The sequence below is a fragment of the Pseudophryne corroboree genome, chromosome 2, assembly GCF_028390025.1.
Source record: "Pseudophryne corroboree isolate aPseCor3 chromosome 2, aPseCor3.hap2, whole genome shotgun sequence".
NCBI lineage: Eukaryota > Metazoa > Chordata > Amphibia > Anura > Myobatrachidae > Pseudophryne > Pseudophryne corroboree.
In genome coordinates, this window is record NC_086445.1 from 915,833,709 (window position 1) to 915,851,489 (window position 17,781).

General features: G+C 41.8%; 1 protein-coding gene across 3 annotated transcripts; it reads left to right on the forward strand.

Annotated features, from left to right (window-relative positions):
* The first annotated feature begins 3,540 nt into the window (after positions 1-3,540).
* Positions 3,541-13,589, forward strand: HIC1 (HIC ZBTB transcriptional repressor 1). Of its 3 annotated transcripts, none has more exons than XM_063956125.1 (2): positions 3,541-3,645; positions 9,387-13,589. In XM_063956125.1, the coding sequence occupies exons 1-2, from the start codon at positions 3,621-3,623 to the stop codon at positions 11,315-11,317; spliced, it is 1,956 nt and encodes a 651-aa protein (XP_063812195.1). In that variant the 5' UTR covers positions 3,541-3,620; the 3' UTR covers positions 11,318-13,589. The 3 variants fall into 3 exon arrangements, with proteins under 3 accessions (XP_063812195.1, XP_063812194.1, XP_063812193.1); XM_063956124.1 differs by lacking the exon at positions 3,541-3,645 and adding an exon at positions 4,630-4,899; XM_063956123.1 differs by lacking the exon at positions 3,541-3,645 and adding an exon at positions 8,064-8,255.
* Positions 13,590-17,781: the final 4,192 nt, after the last annotated feature.

Genomic DNA, 17,781 nt, shown 5'->3' on the forward strand with positions numbered 1-17,781 from the left:
GGGCCACTCTCTATGCACATATATGGGGCGAGCGTAACTGACTCCATGCTACTTATGCCTGGGTGTGGACAGCTAGCATTTCAGTTAGGACATTTTTTATTAGTATATAATATATATATATATATATTTCAATGTGGTGCCAAGGTCCATAAAAAATAATATAATACAGTCACCCAACTTTTTATCTTCTTCTTTCCTCTGTTTTTTTCTTCTTCTCTTCTTTCGACCTGTTATTGTCACTCTGAGTTTTAGTTTCTCTAGTGACTCCTTCTCTTTAACTGTTTTTTTATAACATTAAAATAAAATGTGTGAACGACATAAAGAAGTATCATCAACAATTCCTTTATTAGTTTTGATATATTCTTAGTTCTGTGTTCAAATGGCCTACTAGGATATTCTAATTATGCTTTGATGTAAGCTGTTTGCTCACAATTTCAATGGCCTCTGAGTAGGTCATCTGTGTTTTTCATTTATGTTCATGTCTTCTCACTAATAAAATTGATATTTATATTTAAAAAAAAAAAAATACAGTCACCAAATCCGACTGTGTCCGTTTTAGCCTTAAGCCCCGTACACACTGGGCGACACAATAGATGATATGAACACTAACAATCTTTTTTAAAAGATCTATTGTTCGTATCGTCTAGTCAGCGTGTATGGATGAACGATGAAGAATGCACGCACCTGCAGGTCATTCTCATTTAGGCATTATCTACCAAACATGCAGCTCAACTTTAACTATATCATTGAGCTGCATGTTCGGGGAGTGCGGGGGATGAAGTCACTGAAAGATATCGTTCATCGATATTGTTCAGTGTGTATGCACTGGCGATCTACCCTAATTAGCAATCTGTGCTATAGCATTGGGTGAGTGTAATATACGGATAGAGAGAGAGAGAGAGAGATAACATACATACAGACATACATAAATATATATATATATATATATATACAGCAGCTATGCTATCTTAATCACCCTCAATATTTTGAGCTGGCTGTGTCTGTACCGCTGGAGGGTGTACTACACCATGGCCAGTATTTACTAAAAATCCGAGTTTGGCCGATTTGTGTTTTTTTTTCTAAGTCCCAATCCGGGAATTCACTAAGCACCAATCTCGGCAGTGTCTGGTCTATTCGTAATGGTTTGAATGACAACGTTCCGAAATACGAATGAATAGACCATCGGTCAAACGCGACTGTTATTTCATAGAATACGGGCATTTACTATTCATTCGTATTTGGGTGTTAGTTTCTGAGTGCTCAAGTGCGGGTCTGTTTTTTTTCGATTTGTTAAAAAAAGCAGCAAAAAAATAGACCTGCTTTTTCCAGTCGAGTTTGGATAACCATGCACGGATCAGTGAGATATGTGCATGGTTATCTATGGGAAAGGGTCTGTTTACTGTAAAATCTGAAAAAAAATTGCGTGGGGTCCCCCCTCCTAAGCATAACCAGCCTCAGGCTCTTTGAGCCGGTCCTGGTAGAAAAAATATGGAGGGGAAAATGACAGGGGTTCCCCCATATTTAATCAACCAGCACCGGGCTCTGCGCCTGGTTCCAAAAATACGGGGGACAAAAAGCGTAGGGGTCCCCCGTATTTTTGAAACCAGCACCGGGCTCCACTAGCCAGGTACATAATGCCACAGCCGGGGGACACTTTTATACTGGTCCCTGCGGCCCTGGCATTACATACCCAAATAGTCACCCCTGGCCGGGGTACCCTGGAGGAGTGGGGACCCCTTCAATCAAGGGGTCCCCCCCCTCCAGCCACCCAAGGGCCAGGGGTGAAGCCGAGGCTGTCCCCCCCATCCAAGGGCGGCGGATGGGGGACTGATAGCCTTGTGAAAAATGTTGAATATTGTTTTTAGTAGCAGTACTACAAGTCCCAGCAAGCCTCCCCTGCAAGCTGGTACTTGGAGAACCACAAGTACCAGCATGCGGTGGAAAACCGGGCCCGCTGGTACCTGTAGTACTACTACTAAAAAAATACCCCCAAAAAAACAGGACACACACACACCGTGACAGTATAAGTTTATTACATACATGCACACCTCCATACATACATACTTAACTATGTTCCCACGAGGCTCGGTCCTCTTCTCCATGTAGAATCCTAGGGGTACCTGTGTTAAAAATTATACTCACATAATCCAGGGTAGAATCCGACCTTTGAATAATCTACGTACTTGGCAAAAAAAAAAAACGGAAACCCGACCACGCACTGAAAGGGGTCCCATGTTTACACATGGGACCCCTTTCCCCGACTGCTAGGACCCCCCCTGACTCCTGTCAAAGAGGGTCCCTTCAGCCAATCAGGGAGCGCCACGTCGTGGCACTCTCCTGATTGGCTGTGTGCTCCTGTAGTGTCTGTCAGGCAGCACACGGCACAGATACAATGTAGCGCCTATGCGCTCCATTGTAGCCAATGGTGGGAACTTTGCGGTCAGCGGTGAGGTTACTTTCGGTCAACCTCTGACCGCAAAGTTCCCACCATCAGAGGTTGATCGAAAGTAACCTCACCGCTGACCGCAAAGTTCCCACCATCCAAGGGCGGCGGATGGGGGGGACAGCCTCTGGCTTTATCCCTGGCCCTTGGGTGGCTGGAGGGGGGGGGACCCCTTGATTGAAGGGGTCCCCACTCCTCCAGGGTACCCCGGCCAGGGGTGACTAGTTGGGTATGTAATTCCAGGGCCGCAGGGACCAGTATAAAAGTGTCCCCCGGCTGTGGCATTATGTACCTGGCTAGTGGAGCCCGGTGCTGGTTTAAAAAATACGGGGGACCCCTACGCTTTTTGTCCCCCGTATTTTTGGAACCAGGACCAGGCGCAGAGCCCGGTGCTGGTTGAAGAAATATGGGGAAACCCGTCATTTTTTCCCCCCATATTTTTTCTACCAGGACTGGCTCAAAGAGCCGAGGCTGGTTGTGCTTAGGAGGGGGGACCCCACGCAATTTTTTTCAGATTTTTTTAAGACTTTAAACAACTTTTTAAGGTACACAATGCAGCCCTGCACAGATCTCACAGATCCGGCCGGGATTCCTTGTGTTTTGTCAGGCAGTGTTTTACTCATCACTCCCGTAAAACACTGCCTGATATTACGAATCACATCGACATCGGAAAAAACGATTGTGCAAAACTCGGCAGCTTAGTGAATAACCGTATCAGGATTCAAAAAGTTGCAGTAAAATGCACCCGATACCATTCGAGTTCAAACACCCTTAAAAACGGCAAAAACACGAATATTAGTAAATAAACCCCCATGTTTCAGGTCTCCTATGTCTGCAGGTGATGTATTGATCAATGTCATTATACTGTTGTATTTAGATTGTTGCCCTCTTGTCTGAAGTTTTGGTGGGTGAGAAGGAGGGAGGGGCTGGGGGAACTGTACCAGTTTTGTCACCCATTAGCCAGGGCAGTGCTGTCTGTCCTATGTGTGTGATAATAAGACAGAGCAGATCGGGGTGTTGGACACAAGGGGGCAGTGTGAGAGCAGAGGAAGGAGGACAGCAGCGCAGCGGAGAGCGGTGTGTCTGACAGCAGAAGCCTACAACCCAGTACCAGCAGAATAGAGGCAGGAGAAGACTGACCAGGAGAACGCCATCCCGGGGACACCTCCATCGGGGAATGGGTTTCAGAGAAGATCCCAAAGGTATGTCTCATCATTATACCTGTCTAAGTAATCACAGTTGTGTTACTGCATGGCAATGTACCTTAGGCAGCCAGTATCATCAGACAGGACCAGGAGGTGGCACCCCTTCCATTAGCCTCATCACTGAGTGGCACATGGGATCACAGCGCTCAATTACCTTAATTAGATCTGGAGTGGTTTGCCAGTCACAGTAACATGCCTCCGCTATATGCACAGGAATAGCAGCACTGATTCCTGTTATCATAGTCATAGAGATGTATGCACAGCGACAGCACCGATTCCTGCCACAGTAATCATACAGATACATGCAGAGTGACAGCACTAATGCCTGCCACACAGTCATAGAGTTGTATGCTTAGGGACAGCACTGATCTCTACCACCATAATGAAAGAGATGTATGTACAGACACAGCACTGTTCTTTGCCACCGTACAGCACTGATCACTATCACCGTAATGCCATATGCACAGGGACAGCACTGGTGCCTGTCACACTATAGAGATGTATGCACATGTATTCCGTAGACGTAGATTTATTTCAATTACTGTGTTGTGTTCTCCATGTTTCCCGTTCAGTTTAGTATAGCATTGACTGTTGTATAGTCATAGTCATTAGAGGGGGTGTCAGGCTGTTACTCTTTATATGCCGTCTAGGAGAGAATGATCAGTGAGGGGGTCTATGCAGATATAGGTTACTATTTGGAGATACTCGGTGCCACTGTAGAAAGCCTCAGGCAGGAATCCCCCTGTGTCGTGGCCAGCTACGTGTATGAGTGGGGCCCTGGGGGCTGTAATCTGGGAGTCCTGAATAGACACGGAGGACTGACACTCGCGCGGAGGGACAGACAGGGCTGCCGGGGGAAGTGAGGGCGACTGTCTCTTTAAGAAGAAGTTTCGATGTGTGTGAAGTTCAAGTTGGGGTCACTCGAAGTTCCTGCCCTGGATTTTACCTTGTAGTTTAATATAGCTACACATCACATGGGGCGCTAACAGCCTCCGCTCACATAGAGAGTCCTTTATCTCCCCTACATTACTGCCTGAGCACCAACCAACATAGCAGAGGCCCATAGGAAGAGCCCGGGCCCTCTTACCAATTCTGACAGGGGGGAGAGGCGGGTTGGCAGAGGATCCCAGTAAGGCTGGCATGGTGGATGGGAGGCTGGCAGCTGGAGAGGGATCCTCACAACGCCCTGCGAGATCCTGGGGATGGTCACTCACTCAGACATCAGCTGTGCGGACACCACTGGGCTACCAGGTAATGGGGGGCTGCTGTCATAGGGTGGGGGGGGCATGGTGACCACTTAGGCAGCATCATCTAGTAGAGAGCATCAGAAAGTTCCAGGAACTGGAGAAAGTTACTCAGGATAATGATGGGGAAGAGGAGCATCAGCAAGCAGAGGAATAGTGATGGCAATCAGTGATGTGACAGCATTCATTTCACTATCACCAACATGGGACAATGGCTCGCTCTCCGCTAATGAGCTTCAATCCAAGTATTCACATAGTGAATTTGAAACACATTATCCATGTATGTAATTCCATATATATATATATATATATATATATATATATATATATATATATACATACATATATAGATATATATATGTATGTATATATATATATATATATATGTATGTATATATATATATATATATATATATATATAAACAATACAGATAGGTGCTCTGGCTTGCGGTTGCAATGTCTGGCGGCTTGTTACATTGCTGATGGTGAGAGGGGAAGGTGTGATTAGGGGATGTCAGTGACAGCTGCCGGTAGATGCACCGCAGATATAAATGTAATTCACCTGGAGTGTGGGAATGGTCCAGCTCACCTCTTGTTCTGATCTGCTCCTATACCCTGTGCTGTGTGCTGCTGAGATGTCTGTCTCTATAATGCTTCTGTACAACTTGGGCAGTCCCAGCCCAGCAGCTGCTTCCAATAACACCAGCCCGGGCTACATTACAGTCCTTAATCCTTCCTTGCTGTAGGGATCTTTATGGCGGTGCATGGAAGGGGTTAATGCTGATGGCCATCTGATGACTTTACGCAAAAGGTCTCACCTTTCCTAAAAATGACATGTGCCCCATCTGACTGCCACATCCTGTCCTTCAAGCTGCCGTCTCTCATACATTACACATCAGATGTGCACTTCCCTAGCCCAGGGTGGATGTGGATTGGGTTTATTTATATGGGGACAATCTTTGTAAATGATCAATATTGACCAAGAAATTAAGTAAGTGATAAATGTGACTAATTAGAGGTTGTCGCTGGTCACCTATTCTGTGATGGGGAGAAGAATAGGATGAAGGTGGAAAGGGCTTATTGCATTATTACAGAACTTATTGTACAATGTCCTGCAACTCAGCAAAGTCACAGCACAACATATCATAAAAGTAATTTCATGTCTGCTGTGACAGCCGCAGATCTAAGTCAGCAGTGGGCAGTAACCGGCCCTCCATCCCTGATCTAGATGCAGAAATCTAATTTGAAGGGTTATTAACATTTGCTCTCCAAATCCTCCAATTTAAAACTTTTTTTTTAATTTGCTATATACTTGCTGAAATAATAATCACCAGCCCAAAGCTGCACAATAATCTGTTCCCAAATGTATCTTTAGGTTCATTATATCTGTCATTGTATGTACATCGCATGCAGCAATATTTGCGTATCAAAGGTTGAAAAAAAAAAAAATCTGTCTAAATACAAAACAAATATCTGTGTAAGTACAAAAGAAATATATTTAAAAGGGTTTTTTTGTTTTAAATATATCTACACTTAAGGCTACAATATTATTTTGTGCTAGAATCCGAGAAGAAAATTATTGTATCAGTAACTACTACAAAATTATGTTTAAAATACATAAATAAATTACAGATTTAAATGAAAAATAAACTTTTAACATTGTACTGATTACAATGTTTGTGCTGGCGTATAGTTAATATTACTACAATAATTTCAAATATTTAAACATGTTTCAGCGCTTGCAAAGATACATATTATTATTATTATTATTATTATTATTATTATTATAGGTAGTACAGTCTAACTTGTGAACGAATTTTATAATTATATATATATATATATATATACACACACACACACAAATATATATTTATTTATTAAAAGCAGAGCTGATAAAATTATAATCAATACTCCTGCGCAATACAACATATGGGGTTTTCGCTAAACAAAAAAAAAAAAAAAATAGTTTATTTTAATACAAACGACGTTTCATTCAAAATTAGTTCCACAGACATCTGATCGCCTAGTCTAAAACGAAAATAAAAAATTAAATAAAAATCAACCTGCTATTTTTTCCACTTTAGTACATGGTAATTAATTAGTAAATCACCTATATGATTAGGTTAATTAGTTTAAACATTTGCAAATAATCTGCTAATGATTCACGATTTCCGTTGAGTTATGTTGTGTACATTTGTGGCAGATTTATCCTTTACTAATTAATAATGAAATATATATATAAAAAAAAATCAATTGAAAATATGAACTTTCATCGCTATATTTTGTTAGCGTGCTGAAAGAGGCACAGCTGCTGTTACTAATCCCATACTCAGTCTGATCTCTACCTGTTTCCTTTGCCCTCTCACTGTCCCTCTCCTGCACCTCCTTATCAGATCAATAATCCAGAAGGAATCCTTTTATTTTTCTTTCTGTTACTGATCGTGTTCTGAGCTGTAAATTGTCCCTCTGTACACCCAGCTCATTACAGGCAGGAGAATCTGGGGGATTACATGAGGCTAATTTTACAAATTGCTCATCAATCTGGGACCAGCCCAGGGGCTCACAGTCTGTGGGTCTTGGGGGAAACTATTCAGATGACTGGTCATTTTGGACAGGGACAGAAATGATTAATCCTAAAGTCCCCAGAGTAACTATCCAGCTCTTTAAAAACCTCTTAAACTTCTTAACACCTCATTATCTCTGACTACCAGATTTTACAGGCTGTGCAAGTGACATGACATGAGGATATCAAATCGCTTGTAATACTGGGGCCAGGCTCATATTTTATGATACAAGTGCAATGTTTGCAATCACATAACTAAACAAACCCTAATAAAACTGAGTGTGTAAAATAATATATATAAGTAGATAATATAATAAATAGAAAATATGTATAATCTATATCTCAGGCAGTTTCACCCAAACCAGAACTGTAAACGGAAGGACAGTGACATATATAATGTAATGTGCATATACAGTCTATAGATCTATGTAATATGTGCAGATACAATCTATAGATCTATGGTTGGAGGAGGTGCCTGGTGCAGTGAGGAACCTGCAGCTCTGTATAGGGGACACCTGTCAGACTATAGGAAGGGGGTGTGATGGCTGTGTGAATGATGGTTCCTGATATGGGGTTTTGCAGCTGGGAGCAGAAAGGGTGATGTCATGTTCTTAATGCCTACGAGGGCTTGTAGCCACCCCCATCCCCATATTAGCAGGGAATAAAAGCTGGATGTATAGAGGCTCAGGTGGCACAGACAGACGCGATGAGGAGGAAAGGCTGGGAGCTGCCGCTGCTACGGCCTCACACTGACAGCAGCAGGATCTCTGTCATACTGCACGGTGCCTCCTGCCAGCCAGGTACTCAGCGCTGTACCTCTATCTAACGCCTCTCCACAGCAGCTGCTCTCAATATAAAGAAACAAAATAAGAAGAATCTATTTATTATCTCAGTCGCCTAAGAATTAATTATTGGAGATACTTTGGCAGTGTGGAATAGGCTCTAGTTGACTTCTCTGCTATGACATGATCTGATGTGGCTTGGTGGTGGTTTGCAGAGCTCAGTATTGTACTATTAGATTTCTATGGATGTTGTCTTGTATTAGAATAATACCCTGCTGAGACCCAGGTATAGAGGTGCCTGTTACTGTAGCTGCCGGTGTCTGTAGATGGGACTTGTGTCAGGAGCAGGGGAAGTGCATGAACCTAACTACACGGTGACTCCCATCCTTCGGGGTTATCCCAATATCTCTCTTCTGCTGTGAAGGCGACTTGTTAAGACTGAAATCTAGATAACAAGGGCTGCAGCTGGGAGACAGCATTCAGGAGAATTAGATTCTGCTAACAATATGCCAATAGACATGATGTGATTATACACCCAGACAAGACCCGAGCTGGTTTCCAGACACTGGCTGCGGTGCTGCTGTTTAATGATTATCTTTATCTAATCATGTAACTTTAACAATTTGGGATTAAGCACCTCAGATTCCTGCTCATTATTTACAGTGGAACTACAATACTCAGCAGGCAGCGATTGGCAGGGCATGATAGGACTTGTAGCTTCATAGCAGATCTCATAGTTGTCTTAGCCTGTATATAGCTAGCAGCAGTGTTTGCGTTTATTAAAGGCAAACGTTTCCTATAACTTGTCCATACTGTAAGTACCCATGGTTCTTGATGGTTTTGATAAATGTGGCAAAAATTACAAAAAAATAGTTTTCCATAATAATAAAATAATAATAAATAATAATGATAAATAATATTTTTGTATTTTATAATAATTTAAAGTACTGTAGAATATGTGCATTCTATAAATAACTAGTAATTAATGAACAAATAATTTAAAGTGTTGCAGAATATGTGTGGACTATATAAATAACTGGTAATTAATAAACAAGTAATTTCTCTATCTCCTGAAATGCAATTGTGCCATGTGCAATCCTGTCCCATACCTATAACTGTATGACTCATGATATGTCTGTGTTTCTGAAGGTGGACAATTGAACACAATGCTGGATACTATGGAGGTACCAAGTCATTCGAGACAACTTCTCCTGCAGCTGAACAGCCAGCGGACTAAAGGCTTCCTGTGTGATGTGATCATTGTGGTACAGAATGCCCTGTTCAGGGCACACAAGAACATTTTAGCTGCTAGTAGCGTCTACTTGAAGTCCTTGGTTGTCCATGATAACTTAATCAACCTAGACCACGAGATGGTCAGTCCCAGCATTTTCAGGATTGTCCTGGACTTCATTTATACAGGGAGACTTGGGGATGCAGAACCAACCAGTGAACAGCTCTTTGGGGCTGTGCTGGCAGCTGCCAGCTACCTCCAGATCTCTGATCTAGTGTCTCTATGCAAGAAGAAGCTGAAGAGAAATGGGAAGTACTGTCATGTAAGGACAGCTGGCTACCCAGGTTATGGGAGCCTTGGAAGGGGTTTAAGAGCAACAACTCCTGTCATTCAGTCATGCTTCTCTTCAAATACAAGACCAGTAGACATACCAGCAGGGGAGCCTGTGAATGCCATAAATACGCACTGTGGAGAGCTCTATGCTTCAGTATCTCAGGGGAATCAGTTGCACCAGCATGGACTTTGCCCGCCAGAAAGGCATTGCTCTCCTCTGTGTGGACTGGATCTTTCTAAGAAAAGCCCAAGCCGCCCTTCTGCTCAGCACCACTCGGATGGACTCAGCGCAGGAGATAGCAGGGAGCCCTCTATTCCTGGAAGAAAGGACAGCCCTCCAGTAAGTGCCAGTGTCCTTACCAACTCTAGCTCTTATAAAGACCAAAGCCATGCCTACCAGAAGCTGGACAGCAGTGGCGCATCACCACTTCCACACCCAGAGCCATTCAGAAACAGTATTTCCAGTATGCCCCATAGGGATCTGATGTTTGAATGGATGAAGCCTGAGCCAATGGGAAACTATGTGGATGAAAGTGACAGAGAAAAGGACTTGGACAGAGAGGAGAAGGGTGAGAGTTCCCCTTTATCTCAGCAGCCCAGATATCCCAGCTTCGAAAGTAATGAGCCAGATGATGATAAAAGTACCAGCGAAGACACTGGGAGCAGCGGTGACCCATCTCCCTCTGCTAACCTAGAAAGATACCACTGCAACCATCCATATGAGCCTGAGAGCTATGGGGACAATCTGTATGTCTGCATTCCTTGTGGGAAAGGTTTCCCCAGCAGTGAGCAACTCAATGCCCATGTGGAGGCACACAATGAGGAGGAGTTGTACCACAAGGATAGCATGGACCCACCAGTCCCATTCCTAGACAAGTCTAGCCAAAGTTTAGGAGACATCATCCGGCCCTATCGGTGTTCTTCCTGTGATAAATCTTACAAAGACCCAGCCACCCTACGCCAGCATGAGAAGACTCATTGGCTCACTCGCCCTTACCCATGTAGCATTTGTGGGAAGAAGTTCACACAGAGGGGCACAATGACACGTCACATGAGAAGTCATCTAGGACTCAAACCATTTGCTTGTGATGCCTGTGGCATGCGCTTCACCCGTCAGTACCGTCTAACAGAGCACATGAGAATCCATTCTGGGGAGAAGCCCTATGAATGCCAGGTGTGCGGGGGTAAGTTTGCTCAGCAGAGAAATCTCATCAGCCACATGAAGATGCACAGCACTGGACCAGATGGGAAGCCCAAGCTGGACTTTTCTGACAGTGTCTATGCCATGGCCAAATTCACTGCAGATCACCTGGGCTTGAAGCAAGAGAAGGCTGCTGAAATCCTTTCCCAGACCTCACACTTCCTCAATGACCCCAAAACTATAGAGAGCCTTTACCCTTTGGCCAAATTCACTGCAGAGCATTTGGGACTAACCCAAGACAAAGCAGTTGAGGTACTGACCCAGAGTCAGCATCTAGGAAGCGATAGACTCATTGAGAGGTTCTCTTCACCTTAGCAGCATCCTTTAATTCAGAACCAAAAATGTGAGAACCACAAGGGACTATACAGACATTATATGACCATAGAGCCCACTCTGCAAATTCCTCACTTCTCTGTAGATTCTGGGCCTCCACCAGCCGAGAGCCAAAGACAAACTGAGCAAGTGAATCCCTGGGAGACCAGGAGGACAAGCACACTTTGGCAAAGCACTTTCAGAGGGACTTGTGCAAAGGCCCTGGTGCACTATCCCACAGCAGAAGTGAGTCCATATATATATCTATATCCCTCCACCATGTACTCAGCCTTTCTTCTGCCCAAAGGTAGTGGGGAGAGTTGCTGCTTATTGTTTCATGAATGGTGGGCATTTATGTATATTATTGTTTTGATGGGGTTTTCTTGTATTGCAAGGACAATCAGATGCAGAAATCAGTATTTCCCAAACATAACTATGCAATGTTGCATGCCCTGTAATTATGTGAAGGTTGGGTGCCAGGTGCTCCATTTAACACAGAGCAGACTCCTGACATAGAATGTCACTCCTCACGCAACATGCGTAAAAGGTGACCTTGACTTAAACCTAAACTAGAGACAATGAATTGGGGAGATAATGTGAACATGATGCACTTATTCTGTTCCTGGACTTTATGAGTCTGAACATTTCTTATTAACCCTATGCAATGCGGTAGCACAAAAAGGCATTGCCAGCAACTGGGAAATGGTTTCCTAGTTAAAAAAAAAAAAAAATTGTTATGCAGTGGCAAGTATATACTGATGGTTATGCAGTGGCAAGTATATACTGATGGTTATGCAGTGCCAAGTATATACTGATGGTTATGTAGTGCCAAGTACATACTGATGGTTATGCAGTGCCAAGTATATACCGAACACATCTTACAACATTTCTTAAGAATAATCATGACTCAGTAGCCAGTTTGCTCATCAAGCTTAACGCCTTCACTGAGCCACAACAAAGCATTCCCAGTTATGAGCTAATCATCCCCAATTTACTGTCCCTGGAAGTCACGCAACTGGTAGCTAATGTGTGCCAAAGAGACACTCCTGATGTTCCACATTGTAGCACTTTGATCCTGATGTGGGCAGTACCAAAAATGCAAAAAATAAATCTAAAGTGCCTAGTACCTAAATGTGCAGCACAGTGCAGAGGGTGTTACCTGCAGGTGGGAAGGGGGTGCTGTGTTTGCCTCGGGTCTGCTCATACTCAGTACATATTGTAGACATCAGCTATGGGTGTATGTTCCCAGAAGCGTCCCTTTCCAGTCATTATTGTCCAAATATTCCTCACCCCCAACTTTGCAGGGGCAAAAGCACCAAATGTCTGGAGGTATGATGAAAGAGCTGGTGTGATGTGGGAATACTGATTTGTGCTGTCTGCACAGTGTATTATATGAATATTTTTGTATTATATTGAACAAATGAGGTCCCCTGTACCCACCATGGTGTGTGGACACTATTGTGCCTTAGCCATTATACCACTTAATGCCCATTAGGGCATGTTGTTAACTGTTTCTTGTGCTATGAGCAGCAGGCCTCTGGATCAGTAGAGGTTAAATGCTGTTGCAGTTCTTTACCGCAATAAGCTCAGGTTTCAGGAATAAGAAGCTGAGCATCTATGCTTTATTACACTTAAACAGGAGCTGGCAAGTGCAATCCCCTATTGCCTCCATAACCCAATGCCACACCAAAGATATTACATTGGATCACTGTCAATGAGCAGAACCAAACCAACTCCTACCTTCATTATAGCGTGCTCTATGCTGAGACCAAAGTCTGCCTAAGGAGCCAACACAAAAACCACTTATGAGAGGGGGCCAAGAGCTGTTTATGTGTTAATGTAAAATATGCTGACTATAGATAGGCAATCATCCAGCATAAAGGGATGTACCAACTGTGACAATATGAGTACCTGCATAGCCTGCCCACTCTTCAGTCAGGGGTAAAGAACTTAGAGTACTATCTACAAGCACAATGATGGGATTGTTGTCCCGGAGTTACTGATTGTCAGCTCCTGGTGAAACATCAGGACTAGAAAAGGAGTTGTTTTCACAGGTCATGTGAGGTTTAATGACACAAATCAGGAAACGTTTTCCTTGTGTTCTATGCAGTTTCTCTTCCTCATGGCAAATATATTGATGAAAGGGGACCATGTCGCACCCCCTTCACCAATCACACAAGCTAAACTGTATACTGGTAATGAGCAGAGACCATATAAAAACACCAGAACATATTGGATTGTTGCTGTTCTTGATGAAATAAACATTTGAATGAAACATTGTGTCCTATATCTCTTAAACCAGTCCTCGTGGAATCCTTGATAGGTCTATGGCTTTTCTAGGAGAGGTAAATAAAGGAGTGCCACCTACTTATTTGTGGTTACAGCTACCGGAGGCATCAGTGTGTCCAGTAGAGAGTATCTTCTGCACCAGTGTTTCTCAAAATCAGTACACATGCTCCCCCACAGCTCATGTTTTCTGGATTTCTGTCTGTGGAAACTGGTAGGATAATTACTGACCCAGCCAAGTCGACTAACTACATCCATTATGGGAATATGTATCAAATCTTCTAAAGATGACAAGTGAAGAAGTTGCACAATCAGCTTCTAGTTCTCATATATCGGGTGTATTCTTTGATGTGATATCTGGAAACTGATTGGTTTGTAAGTTTAACATCTCCATCTGTCCCATTTAGAAAGTTTGATATATCTCCCGCTATGCCACCCCTGCATGATGAAAGTAATACTGGAAACATGAGTTGGTTGGGGTGTGAGGGAGGAATTTTGGGAAACACTGTTCTAGACTGTACTTTTCACATGTAATGTTACATCCACAAACCTGTACAATATATCCCATGTACTAAGCATTTGCCCTGTATTGTATTGTCCTGTTGCTATTATCACCAAATAGTTCATATTCATAATGTTTGATCATAATATTTGCCTAAAACATAGGTTAGCTGTCCTCTATAAATCGGTTCTTTAATAGACCCATCAGTATGATAATATCTGGCGCATGATTTCCCTGTTTCTATTAACCGTGTACTGAATTTATAAATATAATATTAATAAGTACATTTAATGCTGATTACTACTAGGAAGTTATTGCAGTTGCAAAAATTGGGATAAGCTGGAGCAGATAATTATTCCTCTTTGGCAGGTCTTTGTACGGGTGTCAGTCCATAGCCATATACCTGGACTGCTATGTAACTCACTAGAGAATCATGCTCACTTTTTGCACCATTTGAGCTAATAGCCTTATTTAAAGTGAAAGGAAAAAAAACATGAACAGGCATAAGAACTATAGCCTGGCCTTCCTGTGACAATCAAATGTGATTTCTTAGTTTAGGAGTAGGCAACCTGTGGCACTCCAGCTTCTGAGGAACTATACATCCCAGTATTCCCTGAAACATTTGTGCTACTTCGTCGCTCTGTGGCAGGGCATGCTGGGATGTGTAGTTTCACAGTAGCTGGCATGGCACAGGTTATCTGCGCATGACGTAATTTAGCTCCTCATTTAGATGTTGCTCACTGGATGCTGTCATATTTTTGTCAAGTCCAACATGTCCAGTTACTAAATGGGGTCATTAAGTAATTGCATGTTAGCAGCAATTCTTATCACAATATGTAGTCATATATTACACTCATTACAATAGATCACAGGTTCTCAAACTCGGTCCTCGGGGGCACACACAGTGCATGTTTTGCAGGTCTCCTCACAGAATCGCAAGTGAAATAATTAGCTCCACCTGTGGACCTTTTAAAATGTGTCAGTGAGTAATTAATACACCTGTGCACTTGCTGGGTGACCTGCAAAACATGCACAGTGTGGGGTAATGAGGACAGAGTTTGAGAACCACTGCAATAAATAATCATCATTCTCATTGTCTATCAAATTCTGCTATCTGCTTGCTGCAAATTACATCAAGAGGCATCTTGATGGCAATACAGGTTGAGTATCCCTTATCCAAAATGCTTGGGACCGGAGGTATTTTGGATATGGGATTTTTCCGTATTTTGGAATAATTGCATACCATAATGAGATATCATGGTGATGGGGCCTAAATCTAAGCACAGAATGCATTTACGTTTCATATACACCTTATACACACAGCCTGAAGGTCATTTTAGCCAATATTTTTTTATAACTTTGTGCATTAAACAAAGTGTGTCTACATTCACACAATTCATTTATGTGTCATATACACCTTATACACACAGCCTGAAGGTCATTTAATACAATATTTTTAATAACTTTGTGTATTAAACAAAGTTTGTGTACATTGAGCCATCAGAAAACAAAGGTTTCACTATCTCACTCTCACTCAAAAAAGTCCGTATTTCGGAATATTCCGTATTTCGGAATATTTGGATATGGGATACTCAACCTGTATTTATCAAAAAGTGAAAAAGTGTAAAACTGATGCTAGTCACTAGTATAAATCCATACTGTCATCTCCGTATATAAATGGACTCTATTACTTGACCTCTTCCACCCAGTACAAAATAATCTGCTGATTTTCTCATTTAATATACTATTATAACTACCAATTACTTTATTGATGCTTTACACCCCCCTATACATCATTAATGACTGAAGTACAGATATATGCAATGACACATTAAGTAGGACGTTTTGGAGCAGAACACTTTGTACTATGGGGGCAGTGATCATGTTGGGTTATATATATATATATATATATATATATATATATATGAAATAAGTGGATACTTCCACTAATATTTTTTTTTTAAACCATATCATTCTTGATAACAATAAATAAGTAGAATACAAACTTAATTTTAATATACTCATGTGTTTTACTAATATATTTAATTAAAATTAAGGGGGCTACTTATCAAAGGTTGGAGAGAGATACAACTGTGAGAGATAAAGTACTAACCAATCAGCTCCTAATTTACATGTTACAGGATGTGTTTAAAAAGAGTGTCAGGAGCTGATTGGTTGGTACTTTATTTCTCACAATATTATCTCTTGCCAGACTTTGATGAATACCCCTTAGGGCCATTTCAATTTGGGCACATATTTCACACAATAAAAAGTTAATTAAAGAACCCCCCCCCCGCCCCCCCCCAAAAAAAAGAGCTGACACTTGCACTGTCTCTCAAATAAGTTAATTACTCCTCTTACACATCAGAAATTGAAACAAGTCATCAGCCTCTATCTTGAATCTGTCTAGTACAAGAAAGACAATAGGGGATATTTATGTGCAAAGTCCCTAGCCTTAAATGTGCCATAGTGCAGAATTGTGCTTCTAGTTACCTCTCCTAGATACCTCATTGAAAGCTTACACCATCACAGGTGGTGCAAAGGTGCAACAATTGACTCTATACTGAGAGATATAATTGCTAATTATTTAATTTACAAAATGAAAAACAATGAATCTCCCTTAACGATGGTTTTTATCATTTCAGTGAAATTTATGAGCAATGTTAGTAGTCTCAAATTAGTTGTAGCTTTGATCTCAGTATTATTACGTATTATCTCAGTATTATTACTATTAAATACGATTTTACATATAGTAGGAGTGGTTCTATGAGGACTGGTTTGAGGAGTTTCAGCACATAAACATACACCCTTTTCTAGTACGAATGTAAGATATCGCTATATCGTATCGCACAGTGATAAATTGGGAACAGCAGCATGTCCACGCATTTGGGCACAGTAGTTAAGATGCACCTGCCTGGAGAGCTGTAATTGCCTTACTGATATCATGCACATTGCAAGTGCTCTCTGGCTGATAAATCAGGTTCTCATCCATATTATAAATACAAATTGAGACTATTCAAACTATGCAGTAATTAATGTAACCAGCATTGTAATATAGGACCATCATTTCTAAACAGGGTTTAGGAAATCAAAACGTTTTTTTCTTTGCGGTTTGTAATGTGAATTTGGTGTATTGGAACCAACAATAAAAAAAAGAATTTTGACCAGATAATAATATATAGTTTCTTTAAAACAATGACGACTGAAAAGATAACGCAGAAAATCTAATTCTGCTTAAATCCAGCGCATTACTTGTAGGCAGTTCTCCAATTTCACACTTTGCAGGACAATGGTCATTTTGCAAACCATTCATGTAAATCTCAGGGGTCTTGTGTGTGTTAACAAACCAGGTATTTGGGGATTTTAATTTTTTATGTCAACAGCCTTGACACCAGATTTACTGAAATTAGCTCTAAAAGCAAGAACTTAATCTAATAGTGAAGTAAATAAAATATTATCGCAAAATATTTGCTACCATGATTAAACTTAAAATGGTTGTTTGCTAAAGGCTTATTTTTTTTAATTAGTCCACAATTATATCCTAGAGCAGGTTTAGGTCACTTGCAAGAACTCTACTGCTATTGAACTACAAGTTCCAGCATGCCACGCCTTGCTGTAACACAGCAGCTGGAGAGCGTCAGGTTGCTGCTGTAGTTGCGGTTGTGGAATGTGTCGCGCA

Coding starts and splice junctions, on each gene's coding strand:
- HIC1 (XM_063956123.1), top strand. CDS start 8,162: ATGAGGAGGAAAGGCTGGGAGCTGCCGCTGCTACGGCCTCACACTGAC. Junction 8,256..9,386: donor CGGTGCCTCCTGCCAGCCAG/GTACTCAGCGCT, acceptor GTGTTTCTGAAG/GTGGACAATTGAACACAATG.